A 23225-nucleotide genomic window follows, 5' to 3' on the forward strand; every position below is an offset into this window, starting at 1 on the left:
TTTTAAAGCTGACTCGGCCTATTCTAGTACAGAATGTTGTATAGCCTATGGTAATGGTATCAAACTTAAAATAAAAATTCTGGACATTATAAAACCAAAAATATCACTCATATCACATAAACTCCCTGCTCTGCAATAGGAACAAAAGAAAGCGCAAGGAGCAGAACCAAAATACATCAGTACTCATCCACAGTAAAATAAAGGCTTACAAATAGGGCAGACATATTTCAGGAATAAGTAAACTTAATATCCAAATGTCTGAGCTCTCATGAGTTCATTGTCGACCTACAGGACAAAATAGTCCGCCTGCGTTCGAGAGCAACTATCAGAAGAATACCACGCAGAGACTCAAACATCTTGTTATAAAGATTTATTTACACAACAGACAGGACAACACTGACCCAAACCCAGTACCTTATAGATCTGAGGAAAATATGTCCTAGAGAGGACACAATATCTTTAGAGGAATGTATTCAAAACAGACTCAGGGTTACATTTACAGTGTCATCATAGACATAGATGCATTTACAGACTTGCTCTATAAATACTTAACAATTGGAAACCCTAATTAAAAACCTAGGAAATTAACAATGACTTTTGAGATATTAACCCAAACAAATCATAATGTATAAAATATCCCCATAGTTACAGGGAATTAAACTTTTTTGTTAAATAAAAGGAAACTTGCATCAACCAGCAGCCGGGGCGTCAAAATTGGTTGAGAGATTTCATCAAGATGAAGTGTGGCGCTGAGTACCTTCACCAAATGTTATGTGTTTACATTTATTTTACAAGCTTACACTTTCAACACAATTAAGAGGAAGACGATGAAATGTACTTGGGCACAATGGCATACGTATATTATTCTGCTCCCTCCTCAAATAGCTGTGGTTATTTCACCTAATATTCCCTACCATTACTTAATCTTTCTAAGTTTTATCCACACATTTCACACTTTTAATCAGAGAATAAAATCTGATGCTAACATTATCTATACATGTACTATATAATTTGTTATAGTTAAAGCCACTTTCTGAGTGTTGAGATACATGTTCAAAACCAGCTGGTAACAATATAATGTACCTGTAACACATCAATTAACACATCAATTATTTTCTGTAAACAATGTAAAGCAATTCAGTTTTAATGAATGTTCTTGTTTTAATAACCTCAAATTTATTGGGAGCGTCTTAGAGATAACTTCTCATTAAAAAATTCATACGTTATACAGTGACAATAATCCAGCGAATAAGGTAAAGTGAAATGCAAGGTTGATGTCTGAAAAGCACAAACAAACTGAAACAGACATGAACTCAAATCAAGATAACAGTGCAAATAAATCTCAGATGGAAACAGGACTCAAATTGCTTAAACAAATTTGAATAAAAGGCAACTTTACATAATTCTTTTACTTTTAAGGAGACTGCATTGAGTATTAAAATTGCATCAATAAATCACCATAGAGAACGTGAGCATGTATATTCTGTGCCGCTGAGTGAGTTTAACATCGAGTCATTGATAAATGTGTTCATCTTTCTCAGTTAAGCAAATCAAAAATCCTCTGAACTGACACAGGTGATCCGGAGCAGAATACTGTCCTCTTTATGACGGGTTTCCTTAAGGACAACATCAATCAGGTTTTTAAACTTTTAAGAACTACAATATGGGCCACAATCATTTAAATTTAATTCCTAATGTTTAAAAGTATGACTATACAAATTATTTAACTTTATAGGGCAACTTAGAATACTGTAGTGGATGTATTTTTAATCATAAATACAAAGACACTTTACATTTATTTAGGTTATGGAAGTTTTACAGAAGAGTAAAACAAAAGTAAAAAATATTTTTAACCGTTGTTTATATCGACTTGCCAAACACATGACTCTTGAGGGGATTAGTAGCGAATACCAGCAGCCAAAGCACCACGATCAAGTATGATTTTAGTAAAAGAAACAATGCCAGCTGATGAAGCAGTTATTCTTAAACCTTTAGGTTTGCAGTCTTCTCCGTATCAGGAGCGTGGGTTTACTGGTTCATTCTGATTTCGTTTGTTGTTCCACCGTCTCGTGCTCAGGGAGCTGCTCTCTGACATCGAGGCTCTCAGAGTTTCCTACTGACTCGTCACAGAGATCTAAAACTCCATCGGCTGGACAGGAAGGAGATACGTCGGGCAGCAACGACTGCTCTGGGTGTCCTTCAGAGGAACCTTCAACGCCAGTTATTTCTGTGGGACCCTTTTCCTGATCGGCTTCTGGTAACATCGGCTCTGACTCTGGTTGGTCAACTGTGGCGACAGTAACACTTCCAGATGCGACATCTTCCTCTAGTTTAATGTCCTTTTCCTTTGGCGTTTGAGCAGGAGCCGGCGTCAAGACATGCAAGACTTTTGCAGGCTGCCTCAAGAGGAGTTGCCTGCACAAAAGTAAGAAGACATCATTAAAAAGCATCATTTAAATGTATCTAAATTCTTTGGCAATATGCTATTATTAATAGGTTGGCCAAACACACTGCTGCCAAACAATATTAAACAGCAGCTCTGGACTTTTGTTAACAGGTACTCTAGTGAATCCAAAAAGATTATAATGAAGTTTAGGGCTGCAACTAATGATGGTTAATGATTTTTTTCATTATCGACCAATCCATCTTTTGGTCTATAAAATAGTGGAAAATTTGAGAAAAGTCGGTGTCAGTGTCAGGAGCAACACTCCGATTTCGAAAGGCTGAAAATAGCATTTTCAGCTTTTTTTTTTACCTAGAATTGACTATCAAAATAGTTGTCAATAAAAAGGACTATTTGATTAGTTGACTAACCGTTGCAGCTCTAATGATGTTGTGTAACCTCTAATGTGCAACTGTGTGTTGTTGAAGAAATCAGTCTTTGTACAAAAAGATGTCTGGCTGTTAGTCAGTGTAAAGACTGCTTTAAGCAAATAAGGTTTAAAATGAAACAATTTAATTTGCTCTATAAAAACAAGTTCTCGTAGACGAGGGGGTAGAAGGTTCCCAACTGGCTAATGCAAAGACAGGGGGCGCCATTGTGACACCAGACAATTTTTATATTTTCTTAAAGGAGAACACAGGACATGTGATTTACAGGGCAGATTTGTAGCAGTGGCAGAAAAAAAAAAAACATGCAATTTAATTTCAGGACTTAGAATTTAATAAATGTTCTTAGGTCTTCGACATTGTAATGTATTTTTTATAGATTATAGATTAAAGATAGTCGAATGACAAGATGTAATGTGGGTAGTAGTTTCTACTCACACTCGATCTTTGGCTTTGATATCTGCTGGGTTGAAAACAAGAGAACCTTTTCAAGAACGTGCACCACTAAATACCAACTATGTGTCAGGTGGTACAGGCAAAAATAAACATACCTTTTTCCTGAATGACTTTGCATATGTGATTTGGTCTATCAGTTAAATGTTTGGTCATCAGGTCACCGCCTGATGCGTCCACGAGGAGGTCACAGTTGAGACAGACCAGGGTTAATCTGGTGGAAAACAAAATTGTATATTTGTGTATATATAACACTTTATTTACTATTGAATGCAGAACAGACTTAATGAAGCATACTTACTTTAATGCAGATGCATTTTTCTTATGATCCATTTTCAAAAACCTGTGTTTGGTTATGGTACTATGAAATCTAACAAAGGACAAAGAAGGATTTGTCACAAGATGTGTCAGATGAATAAACTGGGCCTAAAATAATGTATTTTACTCACCTTATCATATGATTCCCAATGGAGACTTTGCAACTTGTCCGATATTTGCACGCACCACAATTTGAAAACATTGGGAAATGTGAAAAGAAGTCGTCGACTTGTGTGTTGCACTCGATGCACGTGTACCAGCCGCCATTCACTCTGAAATTTGCACAAAACAAAAATATATTCAAATGAGATTGAGAATACCTTCTTTTTATGGGTCAATTCAGATTATAAAACAATAAAAAGGGATAAATGATCAGAACTGGAGCAATCTGAGTTGCTTCATTATAGCAGATGCACAAAACAATTACTTTGGTTAATTGTGTGCTGAGAGGTCTGCAGGTTCCTAATGTTATTCTACTAGTGTGAACTCTTCCGTTACACCACTACATTATCTTATGTCTCCTCTGCTTAAAAGCCCACATCATGTGACTAAAGGCTGCATATTGTTTTTGATTACTGAGTCCAATTAGCCAAATATCACACTCATTAGTTTGTTAAAGAAAGAATTCCCACTCTCCACTTTACAGCACATTATTTTTATCCGGCCTAATGGAGACTGTCAGGAAAATTTATTGAACATGCAATTAGCCACTTTGTGTATTACTTGGCTCTAATAACATCTATTAATCTGCTCCCACCCTGTCATAAATACCCAGGAGGTGGGGCTCTGTATCAGTGGTCTGGTGGGATGGGGGACATGCCGGACATTTCCAAGAGCAGTTTCTTACATAAAAGTACTAAAACCTTCTAATTACAATGATTTGACCCCTGTGTTGACTTTAAACTGCTGCTCAAATTATCGGTCTGTATTGACAAAGAATTCTGTTGTTCAATAAAAAAGGTAATTAGTTTTTGCTGTAGTGTCTCCGGCTCCAGTGTGAAAAGCTCAGTTGCCAACCTGAGATTCCTGAGCGCCAGATTGTGTTTGGTAGTCCGTCCATCTTGCTTCTTGCTCTGAGCCGCCTTGGCTTTTCCTGCTGCAGAGACGTTTGACTTGGACTTTGATACACTGACTTGATGTTTGGTTTGCTGAGTGACACTTTGTGTTTCTGTACCAACAATGAAGCCGGATTGATCAGGAGAGGTGTGCGATGTGGGATTCTTTGCTGCCAGGGAGGCTCGAATGGTCACCTAGAAAGAGAAACACAATGAGCATTGACGCTGAATTAAATATTCTAAAATGAATATGGTACTGATCTTGTAATGACAGGGTCAGACCTTTGTTCCCGGGGGAAGACCTTCCAGGGCTTTAGGTTTCCTGAAAGTCTTGTGGAAGTGAGTCCTGTGCTCCACTCTTTCCTTGTAGGTGAGAAAATTCAATCTGCATTTTCCACAGCGATGGATCCCTTTTTTCTGAAATAGAAAAAACCTGATTAATAAGCGGTGTGGCGAGAGGCTAATTGCCAAGATGTTTCATTTGGATTCACTGAAAGAATATAACAAGTATAAAGTAAACTGCTTTCATTGCTATTAATAGAGCAGCAATTAATTTCATTGGATCCGCCTTCACCATATTTATTGCTCCTTTAGGGCACGTGAAGAGAAGCAGGTTTTATTGTCAGCCTTTTATGTATTACGGTAAGGTGCAAGGCAGACAACCAAATCAATCCAACCGTGGGATTTGGAGCTAATAGTACAAACTAAAAGGGAGTTCAAACTCTTGCAAAGATACTTTTTACGATCTTAGAAATTCACAGAAAACAATTTGCTTTGTCGGCCATGACTCCAAATCTGTTATATTTAAAAATGACACTTTTAGAAAGTCTTTACCAGCTTTACGGCAGGCTAAATGAAATGCAGCATCGTACCTGATGTTTCATGTAGTGTTGCATGTATATATGACTACTTCTAAGAACTTTGAGACAGAAGGGACAGAGCAGGTCTTTTGTGTTTTCATGGACACTTCGGAAATGTGTCTCCACTTCTGAGAAGAAGGAGGACCTGTAATTGCAGACCTGTGAAATCAGTAAAACAGAATTTCAGTATCAGAGAATGTTTTCATCATTTCAACATTTAACAAAAGTATAAAGTGACAGACCTGGCAGGCGTAGGGCATTTCGCCAGGCTTGTGGTTATCCTTCATGTGTTCCAGGAGAACTTGCTCTGACTCAAACGCCAGCTCACATATCTTGCAATTGGCTTTAAAAGGAATGAAAAGGAAAATCACAAAAAGGCCACATAGTGTTTGAGCAAACTGTAATGTCAAGACTATTATGCCATACTTGAGGATTCGATTGGGCTGTGAGCGCTCTCGATGTGGCACTGCAGCTGGAATGGAGTATTGTACTGTCGATAGCAATGCTGGCAGGTTGTGTGGCTTTCCCAGCTCTCGCTGTTCTGCTTTTCCAGCTCCAGGTGGTGCTTCATGTGGTTCATGAACCTGCATGAGAGGGGACGTACACAAACAGATAAGTCAATACAATTAAAATAGGCAACAATTTTGAAATACAATTTTGTCAGACAAAACCATCAACATGAGGATGTCTGACTGCACTCTCTGAACTTTCAATGGGCATTTTGTTACTATGTCTTTGACATTTCATAGACTGAACAATTGGCAAAATAAATGTGGCTAATGATGGTGAGAAATTTAAAAAAAGTATTTATTTTATAGTCTTTATTCTACATCTACATTCACCAGATTGTAACATTATCATCGCACACATACTTCAACTGTGGGCTCATTATCTATAATGCAGTATAATAAAAGTGATTTTAGGAATATTTTCATTTTAAAATAGAAAATTGGTGCATTAAAGCCAAACATATGTCAAGAAAAAAATATATATTCATGGCTTGTGTGCAGAATGTCATGGTTATGGTCAAGGTCCCAAAGGGTTTAAAGATAAATGAAGCATTCTACTTGCATCACACTTTCTAAGCGTGTATAATGGCCGTTATAATATCAGTCATTAGACAAATATTTTGTTTTGCCTAATGATGTAGTGCTCCATGGATCAACCAGCGCCTCCACAGCTACTTGCTACTGCTGCCCTGACGAGACACGGCCCATTTTTCAGCCGGCACATTCTGCTGCCTCAGCTCCCCTAATAGAATTTTTTATGAGGATGAACTATGACCTCGACAATGAGAGTGTGGTTGCAGTACAAATGTGCTTCCCCATTAAAATCAGCTTACAGAAGCTTTTTTTGCCATGTTCTGAAGTCAAAGTTATTTATTCAAAGGAGCGGTTCTTTTGCCACCACAACCAGCAGTCATTTTTCATGTTTAGGCCCAAGAGGGAAAATGGTCTGATACTGTCATCCATCTGAGAGGAACACTGCAGTGAGGACCAAGGTAGACATCCACACTTTGTTTATTGGAAAAGAACAGACAGCTTTTCAGCAAGTCCATTAAGTCCTAGTCTGCTTTCTGAGCATATTAACAAATGTATAGAGTTTTTGACAGGAAGCTGAATGTTGGAAATCAATTGCCTCGTAACTTTCGGTTCAAAAAAGCACTCGCATCACTGGGTCGGCAGGGTCGAACAAATATACACAAACAACAACATTAAGCCTCAACTCAACTCAGCTCAGCCCCCTCTTAACCATGAGACTCTAATACAATGTCAATTATTTGTGGCAGTAACTCAGAGTATCACAAAACCTCTCTGCAGGTAAATGCAATAAACACACTCCAACTGATCTTCCTTGATCAGAATGTATTGTCATTTTGAGCTGCACTGTGGCCCTGCTGAATATTGAGCAAGGAGAAAACCATAAAATATAGAAAGATATGGATTATAACCATAAGTTACTGGGGGCAAGAAAAACATATGATCATACCTGATGTTGTTCTTGAGAACTTTTAAACAGCTCTGGCACTTGAAAGTTGTGTTTGGCTTCTGCACCTCCTTTTTGTTCCCATCTCCCTCAAACCGTCCATAGTAAAACTCTGAGACCAGCATGATGCGCTTGTTTGCACCAATATTCAGGGATGATTGTGCTTTACTTTCCACAGTTGCACAGCAGGTCTGAAATAAAGAGATGTTTAAAATAAATAAGCATACTTGTTGATATCCGATTCGTTGAAGCAAGGATGCAAACACATTAAATATATATTTACACACACACGCACGCACACACGCCAATTTGTTACTGCATTTCAACTTTTCTATCAAACTGTGCCAGTAGGAGCATTTTAGGAGGTTCCTATCACCACATTTTCATGTTAATTTCCACTCATGAACACAATACCACAATATGTATAACTCACCACCATATGAACTTTCAGGGCCTCTTGTGTGAGGAATTCTTGACATTTCAGACACTGTTTCTTTGAGGTCCCATTTTCCACTGGAACTACTACTTTTGACGGCGCTACAGAAAAACACGTTACAATTGACAGTGTTTACAGTAATAACATTGCAAATCTGCATTGTTAAAAGGAAAATGTGCCGCTTTTCAACCTTATCTTTGCCTCCCTGAGTTAGGAATATGTGCAACATGTTTGCAATTCTCTTGATGTTCTCTCTGTCACATTGGACAAATCTGTTGTTCTTCCACATACCAGTGAAGAACTTGTTATACGGAAGAACTACAGAGTGCTACTTCAGCTTTGAAGGTCACCTTGAGCACTGTTTGAGAGGGAGAGAGCGAGCTGTGTGTGTGTTACTATAGATGAAGGTTTTCCTCCTTATTTGTGCTGGAGACCTTCTGGATACCGAAGATAAAGCGGAAAACACAACAAAGACCAACAGGGTGATTTTGGGGCAATTTGGGTTTCTGTCCAGTTTGAATGATAGAAACTGTGTTTTACGATAAGTTAACATGGTAATTTAGCCTGTCTTATTTCGGTTAACAAGATAAACTTGAATTCAGAAGGTTATATTTTTAGGTTCAGATGTGAGAATATATTTTTTTTATTGACATTTTGTATATTTATCAAACTAAGCCAACATGCTGCTTGCGTGTAATGCATCCTGGTACATGTAGAACACAGCACGGCTCTGCAGCAGGGAAAATAAGCTTTCTCAGACAATATAGCACACACTGGAGAATTTATTTCTTTAAATTGACTACATATACCAGGTTATCAACATAAAAGGTGGCGAATTTTCCCTTTAAATCACTACAGTAAAATAAACTTACCAAAGTCAATCTTGGCTCTTTTTGCCGCGCTGTCTATTGGTTGTGGTAACAGTCGTTTGACTAAGCTTTGATCTGTATGAAATACAAAGAAAACATTTTGGTTAGCCAGCAGATTGATCTGCAAGTATGGTGCAATAATTTTAAACATTACATAAGAAAATACAATTACCTTTGTTATTGTTACTGGACATTACAGGCATAGTAAAGGTCTGAAAAGATTGTGGGATGGAGCGGTTGAGTTGTATGTGGTGAGATTGAGCTGAATACACAGCAGGACTCTGCACATTAGACAACGTCACAACATTGTTGCTGATTTGTTGGACCTGAGGCCTGTGGACGGCACCAGGCATTACTGCGGCTGACGTGACCTGCTGAAAAAGATGCTGCTGACCAGCTGAAGGACAGAACATTACCAGATTAAAAAATGTCTGTGATAAAGCTTTTCTGTTATATAACAGAAACCAGGGAAAGAAGGTTTCCTCCTCATTTTATATCATACTCAGATTTACCTGGTACGATTGTAAATGAAGTTCCAGGAGGGTAGTGGCTCCCAAGAGAGGCAATAAAATCACTGTTATTTGCTAATTGTGGAGAAGTGACAATAAATCCCTGTAAAAAAAAAAAAGAAAAAGAAAGATAAATATTAACTTAACAGCTATTTGTTTTTAATTGCACATTATTCTCTAAACTATTTCAAAACCAAAAATACCTGGTTATTGACGATAACAGGCTGTGGGGTCACAGTTGTCATATTGGGTGATGCAGAATTCACTGCCTTTCCAGCAAGGCCCAATGGCAGCATTATCGGTGAGGAGCCAACGAGCTTAGGAGCAGGATTCCTTATTTCTTGTTTCGCTGGACTGTTCCTCTGAGGAGGTGGTGGAGGGTTAGGCCTACCATCCTTCTGGTTAGTCGCTGAAAGAACATACAAAAGGGCCAAAATAAGCACTTCAACAGGATATTTTTCTTTATATGCAAGTAAACGTAAACAAACTACTTGCAAGGATTTAGTGGAACTTGCTGGAAGACCAACAAACAAAAATGATAAATATTCATTAAAAACACATGAAATAATTCAATTGATTTCAAACTATCAATTCTGAGCTAATATTTAATATTGCATTACTAAAAAGCAGGTGGTGATTCTGAACTAGACATATGTCATATGATTAAAGAATGACTTGTGTTTGTGGAGCTTAAACATCAACAAAACCAGGTTTTTAACCACATTAACATATTTAACATGAGCTATGACATACAGAGCACTCCAACGAAGATGGGTTCGTCATCATCATCATCTATCAAGTGAACTTCAGGAACTTGTTTCTGCCACGGCTCCAGCTCCTCCTCAACACACTCCATAAAAAGTTCAGACATCGTGGACCTGCAAGAGAAAAACACAATATTTAGCCAACCTGAACACTTCTTTCTTTTAAAATATGTTCTAGTCCTGCAAAGCATTGTCAAATAAATTTAACAAGCAATGTATCTATATCACAAAATGAATTTGGCAACAAAAGCGGGGTTGACTATTTGATAAATTCTTGAAGAAAATACTAGTAACACTAAGATTTTATAAATATTTTGTACATTAATTAACAGGAAATGCAATGTTTATAAATTATGAAGACACACCATCTTTCTCAACATTTTAAGCTTCAACATTCTAGGCTTAAGCACAACACAAAGACAAAAAAATGTTCTACATTTTGTAACCTATTTACACTTTTGCCTGACAGAGAGTAATATTAGCATTTATTTGTTGTCTTGTTTCTGGCCTCCTTACAAAAGTAAGTCTCCTTCAAGAACACATTTGATCCTCAATAAATCAAGAGAAGGGTATTATTGTATTTAGCTTGCTAAATTCTCCACTGTTGCTGAGTAGGTGGTGTACAATGGGTTTGTCAGCACTTTCTTGATGAAAAAAGCTGCCTATTGCTGCTCTGGAAGCGAGGTTGATGACAGTAGAATGTGTGAAAGGCACAACCAAAACACTGAGCTGAAAGACACTAAATAACTGGACTGCACAGTCCGCGTTCAAATAACATATACTCACTTCCATTTTCAACTAAATAAATAATAGTGAACCTTTAAATCTGCAATAATAGATCTTTTTGCCATCACAAAAGCTAAAAACACCACATTGTCATAATCATCTTATAAAGCTGTTATGGCCAACATGTTGGCAAACAGTTACATATTATTTACACCTTAAACAGACACTGAGCAACATTTCCATTCAATTAGACCGGAGTTTCTGGCAATTGTAAGTCCAATATTGTGTATTCACTTTCCTTTTATTTCTGTTTATTTTTCACATGAGGCAAATATCTGTTTCTTTGGGCGCTAAATACTCTACGATGATCACCAGCTAGTCACTAACTCTGTCTGTCTGTCATTTGGTGGTGATCAAGTACTGTACAGCAAGTCTTTTCTTTAAAAACAGCTGCCTGCTGGAGTTTGTTTCAGCTGCATGCTGTGGCTGAAACAGATGTTGAGCCGTAAAGAAAACACTTCTATTGTGGGCCATTACCAAAACACTTGTGTTGTTATTAAACCAGGGGCAATTGGGAGCTGTTGTTATTAGCTTTTCACCTGCTTTCCAAGAAGGGCAACAGTACTTATTACTATACAAATTGCTGTTGTCGAACCTTGGCCCAAACAAAGACACAAAAACACTATAGCATATCTTATGTTATAATTATGTGACATCTGGGGATGTAAAGATGCTGTTTGAGTTTTGAGTGAACTTTGTTCACTTCACAATCAAAACCTCAATTAAACGTTATTAACAAATAAATGGAAATATAGCTATTAGCTTCCCTCAAACCCTCTGAAAAGCCACCAGATATCCATTCATCATTTTACTAGCCAATGTCTTGTTAGCGTGGCTAGCTCACGTTTACCTGTGTTGTTAGCCCCTCGGTCCCTTTCAACAGCCAGGTAGCTAATGCTAACAAGCTAACATGTATGTTTCCCTAAAGCTCGTGCTCCTCACCTGCTGCCGCGTGCGATATGGTTATAGCATTGATTGTTTGTCAGCAGGGATGTTTAAGATTTAAACAGTTTTTATCCCAAATGCATCCTATCGATCCGTCGCAGGAGTGATCGGTGATCGATCACCGCACCATAACATTAGCTCCGTTAGCATCATGGTCACATCATGTGGGGACAAAGACTGCTCTCACAGTCCGGTGTGCATGGTTTGTGTTTCAGCCTACCTCTCTCTCTCGGGCAGCCAAAGCCGTGTCCAGGCACCAACTGCAGCACTGTCGGTCGCTGGTCTGAGGGAGATATCGTTCAGGAAGTGCGGGTCCACCTCTCACGGGAGGGAGAAGACTGTATCGCTAGCATAGACTGTAGAGGGGAGCGTTAGCCCTGAAGGCGGCGGAAACGCTCGGACTGTCTCGACCAATCAGAGCGCCGCGCTCATTTCCGTTCCATCACTTCCTCTGTGTGTTTGTAGTATTTCCTGGTTTCACCCGCAGGTTTTCTTCAGATGACTTTAATGATGCAGTTCAGAATAGTTTTGGTTATGGATTAAAGATTGAATACATACAAAATCTTATATTCTATTATTTGATTAAGTTTGATAATTTCCCCAAAAGTATTTCAATACTATAAATGTACATTCTAAAAAGTAAATAAACACATTATTATTATATTCCTTTATTGATCCCCATGGGTGAAATTCGGGTGTTGCAGCAGCTCAACTACATAGAAACAGATAATAAATAAAACATATTATACAATTAAAATAAAATAAAAATAAAAATGTACAGTGTATCCACATGGGGGGGGCTGGTCAGCATGATGACAGACTGGTCTCCGCTGTTGTTGTACAGTCTGATGGCAGTGGGCACAAATGAGCATCTGAAGCGCTCCGTCCTGCTCTTTGGTAGAATGAGCTGATGGCTGAATGAGCTGCCCAGCTGCCACAGTTCCTCATGGAGAGGGTGAGAGGGATTGTCCAGGATGGCTCTGAGTTTGGCCTTCATCCTCCTCTCACCCACTGACTCCAGACTGTCCAGCTCCAGACCCACCACAGAGCTGGCTTTGGCACATTCAGTCAATAATGAAATAACTTAACAATTCATGCCTTTTTTTTAATAACTTTGATGCAATAATTAATTTAGTAATAGGAGTAAGTAAGTTTTAAAACATCATACTTTCTTTTTAGTATTTATCTTCAGGCCTTTTTATCTTTGCTTTGTAAAGGGGTCCGTCACCTCAAGTAAAACTCTCAGTAAAGCCTTATGATTATATTCCCTTTCCAAAGTAAAATCTAGCATGGTCCATATAGTTCATGTGAATTTACCCACTTAAGCCATATTGTTGAGGTGTGATTATTAAGCACTGGGTCACACAAGACTGGGGTCTACAACTGTAATTACGTACAGTAAGGTTTTAATGAGTTATAGTTACAACTTTACGAACAGTGGTGACAATTTTGGGATCCTTAACGCTACATGTGTTCATTATCTCATTAATCTGTAAAAAGTGAATGCAACAACTTTTACTGCATTGGTCGTCGAGCATGTTTATGGTGGAGAGGATCAGTTATTATGGGTGTGAGGTCTAGAAAATGTTCTCTGGCTACTGTCGACTACAAAAGTTCCCCTGCAGATATAATGAACAAGTGGACAGAAAATACTTTGTTAGACTTGTCACATTTAAATCTACTATCTTTACACTCTGCTCATGTATGCAAACTTAACAAATGTTGTTTCCACCATTTGGCTATTAGTCACTGGGTAATCAGTAATTTGCAAGCGCAAGATAAAGGACCCACAAATCTAGTTCATGAACAGAAATGCTTAGCTGGCGTCGACCAGCATGTTCTGAATTAAACATGAGACTGCACAATTGTAGCTCACATGTACTGTAGTACTGTGGTTGATATTATCAAGTCTATATTAAGGTTATCAAGATATCTTGATAAAAAACAAACATCACTTTTTTTCTAAATGTTCTTTCTATTTTGTCCCGGAAATGTTACTGGTTGAGACAATAAAAGTACGCAATCAGGTTACATGATGGTGGAAGGGGCTTCCAAATGGGGGCATGAGAGTTTGGGAACCACAGATTAAGACCAACTTTTATTAAACAGCTAGCCATCGGTCGTAAACTAAACAATTCTGTGCCGCTTCAGTTACTTCAAATAGTTTTATCAGATTAAAAACTTGACCTCACAAAATCCTAATGTATTATAGAGAAACTATAAACACATACTATGCATTTGAATAATGAAGCACGTGAAAATGTATTTTGATTTAATAATTTATTTGACTGTACACAATATTACAATAAAACCTGTACCTTTTGATGTGTGCTTTTTTATAAATTGGACTTGGAAAATGAGGCAACAGGGGCTTTGTGCAGGGTTCGCCAGACTGTCGCCAGGATGGAAAAGCCAGTAGAGTCACTTAGATGTGCAAATAATCTGCATGTTATTCATTGTGCATTGTATATAACACATTATATTTACAAAACCTTTTGAACTTACCCATTATGACTGTTAGCACACCAAAGTTAAGTTTTCATTGTTTGTTTCGGTGTTCCAGTTGATTCAAGTTCAAGTACGAGTAATGAGAGGGTCTGTGAGTTGGACCGGTCTGAATGCAGCTGGTTAGATAATGTTCTATATACTTCAGGACTCTGGACGCTGGATAAGGACACAGGGTTGAGGCTGACTTGATTCACCTCAGAAGTTTGGACAACACCAAAGGCCTCAGGTGTTAGTGTGTGCTGACAAGCTGACCAGCTCTGAAGAGATGAAGACTCCGGCTTACAGTCTGTTTGAACATCACCTATAAGAACATACAAGAGGTTAGTTATACAAGAGGTTAGTTATTTGCGTTTGAAAAAGAGTACATTACTGCAATGTTTGAAAACCTCAACACCAACATGTTTCTTCAATCATTTGGAGTGACATACTAAAGACTCCAGCGTCCTCCTCTTCTTTCAGGCAAACATGTAAAGTGGGTTTCTGCCATGGCTCCAGCTCCTCTTCTTCACATTCCAGTAAAAACTCTGAGGTTGTGGACCTGTAATAAAAGACAACAGACTGACACTGGTTTGCATTATTAAAAAATATCCAAAGATAAAGTAATTTGAAAAAAAATAATGGAGGATAGAGGAACAGAGGGGCAGCTGCAGCACATCATGTGTGATCTTGTGGTTTCGACAAGGATGGCTCAAGCTGCTGCCCTTTGCACTCTTTGGTCAAAGAGCCCCGCCAAACTAAATAAATATGTTTAAAAGGGGGTTTATGGTTAAATAGTAAACCATATTCTTGTTTAGAATCTTAAGCAGGCTATTTATGATTCATCTTCATTTGATAACTAAAAACATGGCACCTTGTACATGGCAGTAGTACATTGCAAGAGGGCTGTACTTTCTGTATTGTCTCTACTTTATAGATGTATGTGGACAGTTTTCATTGCTACTGCTAATACAACTTCCCCCTCTATAATGACATGTGAAAAAATTGGTTAAAGATGTTAAGAAATACAGAAATAAAAAAATGAAATGTCTTCTAAAGGAAGATAAAGAAGAAAAAAAAGCAATTTCGTTCTATTCAATATATTCAGAGTACATATGATTCACTTCAAGATCCTGACTCTGGAAAATGAGGTGTAATCAAAGACAAACACGTACCTCTGAGGAATTAATGGTACGTAGACTTCTTCATCACAGCTGTCATCAGCTCCTGGAGCATTCAGCTCAGTTGTTTCTGCAAAGTTTTCCAAATCACTATCCAAGTCAGATCTATTAGATAAAAACAATAATACTAAAATCAAATAAGCCACAGAAGTAACATTTTAGATAACGGTACATATCCTGTGTAATATAGTACAAAATTACAGCCGGCTCTTCACACTGTTGCATTCATCGCCGTCAATGGTGACTTCCATCTCCTCAAAACTGAAAATGACAAATTACAAAAAAGGGCATTGAATAAGACAGAGGGTGACAATGTATCTTGGGAAAGTTGATACAGTACTGACAGACATAGAAACCTACTGATATGTACATTCTGAAAAAGATCAACACTAACCTGTCCTGGAGCCAGTCCACCTCTGTTGCGACATGTGTGGTTTCACTCTGATGTTCCACATCATCTAGTTGGCGCTGTTTGCCTCTGCAGACACATTTAGAGCGTCATTTTCTGACAATTAAGGATTGTTTCAGCATGTGGACATTAACGGTCTAGTGTGACACCAACACAGTGAACACAACATGAACGCCTGTTAAATATAATGTGATCCAATGCAGAAGCCATAGAGTTACACAAAACAATAAAATGCCATAAGAGGGGTGCTCTGTTCATATAAGTGTCAAGTAAAAAATAAAGCAAAGTTTTGACTGCTTACCTTTCAGAGGCTGATAAACACCCAAGACTTGACAGTGCAGTAGGCTCTTGCATACACGTTCCAGTAGAGGTCATCAATATCGAGGATCTCTTTTCATAACTGTTAAAAAATACAAACACTGGCATTACACACAAAACCTCATCTGGAAATGTCATGCATGAAACTTGTCCTTAGCTTGAGTTACAGGTCAACTTGTTTCAAGTTTACCTGGTAAATTTTGTCTAAATGAAATAGTGACAAAAGCAGGTATTGCAACCAAGACTAAAGAGTAGATCTTCCTTATCTGTATCTGTTGTTTGTAACCTAGTTGAGATTCAGTTCAGAGTGTAAAATCCTATCCTTGTAATAGTAAGAGTCACATCCTTAGTTTCATACATACTATTCAAAAATAAGACAAATAAATATGAGTTATGGGCTTCCAGGAAATCAAGGCACAATGTTTTGTTGTGTAGATTAAAAAAAAACTTGAAATACCTTTATTGATGTTTTTTTTCATTTTATTTTGAACTAACAGATGAAGATACATGGTAGGACATCTGACAAAAAAGACAAGGCAATGCATTCAACAGGCATGATAGATATTAAATGACGACTATATATATATATATATATATATATATATATATATATATATACCAAATATATTACATACTGATTTTGGAGATATATTGTGGAAGGTTCAATAAACTTAATCGTGGAGTGACTGTCACCATCCCATCAAGTACTGACATCCCAGTGAGCAGCAGACAATCCATGAGGGGTTGGGGTGCAAGATATTTTTTTACTGAATTATCTGTCAGACATTTAGGGAGGGGGCAGGTCTGACATCATCATCTTCTTGTTTTTTCAAATATATTCATTTATTAATGATCTCATGGGGAGTTACACATTTACTGGAAAACTGTGACCTCATACTCCATTACTAGAAGTAACTAAGAAGTTTATCCAATAAAGCCATGAATCATTTAAAAAAAAAAAAACTGAACTGCCTGTCTCTCTATAACTGTAATCCCATTGGATAACATTTCAAGATCATTTATCTATTTTCTATAATGCATAAAAATGTATTGCTGGTTATTAGGGCTGCCGTGCCCACTTCTTTTCAGCTCCACAATTCCAGTTCAAGATGAGCTTTTTGCTTCAAAATTCTTGTCTCTTGTTAAGTTATTATATTGGCTTTCCATTGTTGCCCATTGACCCACAGATAACTTTATACAACAGTTGGTCATGCTAATAAATACTTTCCATTAAAAGTAAACAGATGTGGTTGTGTAGAATCAGTTCCCCTTTGTGATATGTATAGCCTTTACATGCTGCCTCACCTTGACCTTGCCCATAGAGCTCCTTTCTCTCTTCTCCTCGACTTGGACTTCATTTTCTTCAGAGGATCTTCAAAGTAAAAACAAGAAGAAATTCAGTGACAAGTAATGAGATTTCAGTTTCTGGCTCATTAATGTAGTCGTCTTTTTCCATACTGTGGTGTTATTAATTAATGCACTCAATAATGTCAGCTGTTTACCGAAATGAAGCGATGTGTACAACTATACAGTGATCTAAAGGGCCCTGACATTTCCTTGTGTTTTATGTTAGAAGTTGCACTTGAACACATAGCAAAGACTTCAGCTATCAGCCAGCTGACCATCAGCATGCACACTAAGATGAAATAACTAGTCTGTGTTCTAATCCACAGAAAGACAAAACTAACCAGCCTGACATTCTGTGATTTGTTTTAACAGTTCCATCATACGCTTTCATCAAATAGTATTTAAAAATAAGTCTGATAAACTGTGGACTTTTGCTTTTTGAAGAAAAGGCTGACATGATATATAAAGAGAAAACATACAGAAATGACAAAATCACGGATTAACTAAACTGAACGTTGTATGCATTTCTGCACTTGTGTGTACACAGACTTTAAGTCTTAAATCTGCACAGTTTCATTTATCTAGCCCCTGAAATGAAACGTTTTAGTCCTTGACGCAGAAACCAGGAGAATCACAGCAAACATCACCTGAAATGTGAAGACGAGTTCCTTCAAGCTGTTGGTGGATCCCCTTTGCAAAGATCCCTTCCTGCTCAGTCCTGTTCATCGGTTTAGTTTCTGGGTTGAGGTAGGCCTTTTGAATTTCATAAAAGGTTTTATGCCCCATAAAATTAAGGTGCATGTGTTTGGCCCATTTTTTAAAGTGTGTAAACGTGCCTCCAGAAAAAAGAACTGAAAGAGTTGTGATGAGGTGGATTTCAGGAAATGCCTCCCACAGGTGAGGCGATGACATCCATATGCCCCGGTGTCCGCCAAGGCAGCTCCACCGCACCTTCTTCTGTGCACCGCAGTGAGACACCTTCTTTTTGGTTATGGGCTGTCCACATGTCTGACACTTCTTAAACAGCTCCATCAAACAGCTGTCATTCACAATAGTCTTTGACTGATTCAAGTCTTTTCCATGTTCTCTGATTTGGTGTTGCTGTTGAGCTTAACTCAGTCTCTTGTTGGAGGCCCTCACTCAGACGATCCACAGATGACACACGGCACAAACGTTTGCTGAGTTCAGCTGGACTAAGCGGCTGGGACAATGTGCTTGGAGCTCCTGAGGCAACCTTGGACGCGAGAGACAGATATCAAAATTAGTTACAAGTAGCTGTGTGTGCAACTCAACTAATTAGGGTTCACAATACCCACATACATTACTTTAGAAAGCGTGTTATTATTACTTATTTACAAAGGTAATGGGCTAGCAATGTCATGTGTATACTCACAGGAATTGGCAGGGAGGGAGAAGTGGATGCGATATCCACACCAGTACCTTGGACACTCAAGGAAGAAGCCTGAGAAGATGTACTCGGACTCTACAGAAAAAGCAAACAAAAAATGTAACAAGTGCTATTCAGAAAAGAGAAACTGTCTAAATATTTCATAAAACCCCTTAATCAATTACTAACACATGACAAAAAAGGATTTAATATTTACTACACAATACTTACTGAAGTTGACACAGAGGCCCATTGCAACACACTGGAACCTGAAACCACTGTGGTAGAGGCTTGAGCAGCTGCACAGGAAGCTGTTTCCTAATTAAATTAATAAAAAATGTTTTTATACAAGCACTTGGTAGACAGTTATTTCCCACCTTACAGTTTCCACCCAATCTCAAGTTCAAGTTTTTCTCTTCCATGTGTTCCCATTAAATTCAACTCTCAAAGTGAAATGTTTGTTTTCCACCAAAATGAAACTCTAGTCATTTTGAAAAAGCAAGAAGGTAATTTAATGACACTTGTTATTGTTCAGAAGGTATTTGAAGAATCCTGTAAAAAGTCTTAAAATCATCTGGGCTAATGCATATTCTGTTGTTTCACAGTAAGAAGGCCATTTCTCAAGTTGTGCCACAGTTTCTTAATCCAAATATAGCGGCCTGGAAGGACATATGCCCATGCTAAATTTGTCTGACCTGAAACCCTATTCAAACGTGTTATTGTCAGTTATATTTGTTAGAGTATATTGAAAAGACTGCGTATTAATATACATTAATTACATTGTAATTCATACAAATCACCAGCTCATATTTTTCTTGTGTCATACAACAGGAGCAAGGATACATATTATTTTCCACCTGAATGAGAAATGTAGGCAAAACTTGGAAAAATGTTCATTTTAATCATTATAAATAACTTTACCTTCAGAACACCAAGTGTTGTGAGATGACATTGATTGATTAGAGACATAAACTGATCAACTCTGTCTTGTGCGCTCACTGCAGTGGTCTTGGCATTTATTATATATATTTTATTACCTTTCTTTCAAAATCCCCTCCTCTTACAGGTGAGTGTTTACCTCTGCTCTGCTGCTGTCATCTGACGTCATAGATGCGATGACGCTGTCGTGCTGCCTTCCAGAGAACATAGTCGGAATGACGTCAGACTTGAGGATTTTTCGGGGAGTTGTTTTCATTAGTTCTGCTTGTATGTCCGGTTCGTAATCTTCTGGTTTAAAATGCTGGCTGCACACTCTTATATTGCCGTATTTACTTACTGGTGTATTTTCATCAAATCTGGGGCTCTGTATGGCCTTTAACCACTTTCTACATCGCTCAGGGTCTCTGGTCGGCAGAGAGTGGAAGACGACTCCACGGGATCGGGCCTTCTTGTAGCCCTTACAGCCCGGGACCGAGCACATCCCCGGCATCGTGACACTGATGAACGCACCGACCAGGGGGAAAGAAACGATGGATCACAGACTGACGACTTCCACCATGTCTGAGTTCAGCACAGACAACAGTCTGCTCCGGAGATTGGTGAACGTGACCGATGAGCGTACAGACGTTGTGGCAATGCATTCTGGGAAGTGTAGTAGTCAGGGATCATAGTGGTCAATAAGACAAGATAAAATAAGATAATCCTTTATTAGTCCTTTATCCTTTATTACATTGACAGGATTACAGCAGCATAGGTTATAGTGCAAACAAGAGACATAGTAAAAGAAAAACAAGATAAAAGAAAATATATGTATATAAATGTAAGCAAACTGAAATACAAAGATCACTGATTTTCCTATTTTCCTGACATCCTTTTATTTTATACAGTGATAACAACTCAATCATCTCCATGACAACTGAACATAACATCGCCCTTTCAGATGACAATTTTTATTGGTTTTGGGGAGCTCATCTGATAGACAGGCTAGAAGTTCATTATCAGCTTGAGGAAAATAGAAGAAAGTTGAAAAAAAATGTCCAGGATAACACAAGATTTTCCAGGACATTTGACTTTGGACATTTGTGTTTTCCATGACTGGAAAATGGGGAAAAACTGTTTTAAAGCACACGTGAGTGCCCTGAATTAAAAATAAATAAAAATGTGTTGTTAAAAGAGCTTGTCCTTGAAATCAAGGCCACCATTGTTGGATGCATTCAGAACTACAGTGTTTCGGGTATGTGATTTGTTTTTTGGGTCAAGATTAGGTTGCAAGTTTCTCAAAATGGTAGCCATGGTAATCTGGCAGCCCTTACTCTGGAGCCCCGAGGAAGAAAAAGTATTTAACCAATAGAAAATTCCTGCACATAAACTGTATGTGCATTTAAAATGTTTTCTAAAATGACTACATAGCTTGGAAACATCTGTTCACAGCGAATTCGAAATGTGTGTGTGGTCCCTTGTTTAATAATTTGTACATTTCCAATTGCTGAAATCTTGGAAATAAAGCAACAAATATTTAAAACAATTTGCCTATCAGTATATTTTCATCAGTGAAGAACATCCTGTGAACTTTGTGTGATCTTAGTTTGTCCAACAGGTGGCAGTCTGATATTAACAATACAGGGCAGAGGTTCATGCCTCCATGTTTCAGCCTATGAGATAACTTGTTTTATATGACAAGTTATTTCCTCTTATCTTCACAGGTGTCTTTATTGTTAATACATTTTGATGCTGTTGAGTTACAGGACAAACACAAACCTATCCTCTAAACTTCACATAGTTAAAGTTGTTGGGTTGTCCACTGGCTATTCCCAGGTTCTTTATTTCTTAAAGTTACTGTGAGGAACTTTTACTGGTCATGAAACAGTCTCAATTTAATACTGATGCTACTATATGACCTTTATAAGTAAACAGGATCATAAACAAGAAGATTGTCTGTTTCTAGTTAGTTATTCTTGTCACCGCGGTCACCCGGTCAGATTCCGGTGAAATCAGATGAAATCATACAGGTTCACCAGAAACTCCTTCCACTCAGACTCCAGCAGGGCCTCAAGCATCAACCAGACCTCCGACGGACCCAGATCCTGCTTTGCTGCCCCCTCCAACCTGCAGTCATAGCTTCAGTGGGAGGAGGAGAGTTCAGCAGCCGACAGCAGTGTCTCCTCCTCCGGACACGAGCAGAGATAAGCCTTGCTGCTCTGCCGGTCTCTGCTGGGAGCAAAAACCGACACCACGCTGCTGGAGAACTAGGCCGGAGTAGCTGACCCCCACTGAAGGGAAAGGACCCACAGGAAAACCAGAACCAGGACTAAGGAGGGGCAGACTGTCTGCATTAAAACAAGAGCTTTCTGAACAGACTCTGGTGATCTGAATCACTACAGCTTTTGTCCACAGGGACCGCCAAAATCAACACAAAATAACGTTCATCATAGTAGCTTTAAATTTTATGCAAAATCTTTACGAAACCACTTTTAACTATTGCACTTTGTATGAGTGAGGTGAGAGCAAATTCCTCTCCATAACAGTTATGTGAATTTGACACAAATAATTTGTTTTACAACAGTTGTCACACACACCTATATACACTTTATATGTGTTCCTTAAATTTATTCAGTGACCTTTTTCAGAACAAGCCTCTCAACGAGTCAGACAAGACAGTAGTGTAACTATGTATCTATCAGCCTCTGCCAAATTTAACACTGGGTTCCCGAGGTCTATCGAAATGAAATGATTGGACACATTTTTCATATAACTAATGTGTAATAAGCACCTATAATAAACATGATTAGTAATTACCATATCCCCACATTCAACGATTGAGTGCTAAAGTCAAGGATAAAGTGCGCAATCTTAACCCACTTCACTTGTAGTTTGTTATCGAGTTTGATACTTTTTAGTCTTGAAACTACTGATTGAAGGTCTGAACAGGGAACAAGGTTCTGAAGCTCCTGTGGGTTTAACAGGCCTCATACAATAAAACATCTGCATAAGATAGGAGGGGCAACCCCTAGTGATGCACCAGCATCCCACTTGTTTCTCAAAAGGTCCATAACTTGTTTTTTTTGCTTTGCTTTACATATTTCCTTCTGTGTATTTACATACTGAATTTTTGATACAAAAACAAAATGATGGGATTTATCTTGATGCAAGGAAATTGAAACATATTTTGGGCCGTTAAGGCAACTTGTTACAGAAAAGCTCTTGTAGGAGTAAAGGTTCAAAGCCAGGTTGCTGAAATCAATGGCAAGTGTTCAAGCTAATTCACCACACATGGCCACAAACCACACCCTCATTTTTGTTACAATTTCAGTTTCAAGTATTCTTTTTCAGTCACAAAAGTTTCAGTCAAG

The 23225-nt window shown here is 38.2% G+C and overlaps 2 protein-coding genes across 4 annotated transcripts; both read right to left on the reverse strand.

Annotated features, from left to right (window-relative positions):
• Nucleotides 1–369: 369 nt before the first annotated feature.
• On the reverse strand, nucleotides 370–12231 carry znf280d (zinc finger protein 280D). 3 transcript variants are annotated; one of them, XM_054611364.1, is made up of 18 exons: nucleotides 12031–12230; nucleotides 10069–10193; nucleotides 9519–9724; nucleotides 9319–9418; nucleotides 8979–9203; nucleotides 8810–8881; nucleotides 7935–8038; nucleotides 7505–7692; nucleotides 5942–6099; nucleotides 5758–5858; nucleotides 5528–5674; nucleotides 4938–5072; nucleotides 4618–4850; nucleotides 3732–3872; nucleotides 3584–3652; nucleotides 3381–3496; nucleotides 3268–3292; nucleotides 370–2415 (listed from the first exon to the last, which is right to left on the reverse strand). In XM_054611364.1, the coding sequence occupies exons 2-18, from the start codon at nucleotides 10184–10186 to the stop codon at nucleotides 2037–2039; spliced, it is 2517 nt and encodes an 838-aa protein (XP_054467339.1). In that variant the 5' UTR covers nucleotides 10187–10193; nucleotides 12031–12230; the 3' UTR covers nucleotides 370–2036. The 3 variants fall into 3 exon arrangements, with proteins under 3 accessions (XP_054467339.1, XP_054467347.1, XP_054467355.1); XM_054611372.1 differs by having other exon boundaries at nucleotides 3268–3289; nucleotides 12031–12229; XM_054611380.1 differs by lacking the exon at nucleotides 3268–3292 and having other exon boundaries at nucleotides 2313–2415; nucleotides 12031–12231.
• A 1853-nt stretch (nucleotides 12232–14084) lies between these two features.
• On the reverse strand, nucleotides 14085–20365 carry LOC129105905 (uncharacterized). Its single transcript, XM_054617176.1, has 11 exons — nucleotides 20015–20365; nucleotides 18943–19032; nucleotides 18665–18783; nucleotides 18197–18588; nucleotides 17508–17574; nucleotides 16186–16284; nucleotides 15870–15953; nucleotides 15677–15736; nucleotides 15470–15580; nucleotides 14747–14856; nucleotides 14085–14619 (listed from the first exon to the last, which is right to left on the reverse strand). The coding sequence occupies exons 1-11, from the start codon at nucleotides 20363–20365 to the stop codon at nucleotides 14342–14344; spliced, it is 1761 nt and encodes a 586-aa protein (XP_054473151.1). The 3' UTR covers nucleotides 14085–14341.
• Nucleotides 20366–23225: the final 2860 nt, after the last annotated feature.

The sequence above is a fragment of the Anoplopoma fimbria genome, chromosome 2 (genome assembly GCF_027596085.1).
Source record: "Anoplopoma fimbria isolate UVic2021 breed Golden Eagle Sablefish chromosome 2, Afim_UVic_2022, whole genome shotgun sequence".
Classification (NCBI taxonomy): domain Eukaryota; kingdom Metazoa; phylum Chordata; class Actinopteri; order Perciformes; family Anoplopomatidae; genus Anoplopoma; species Anoplopoma fimbria.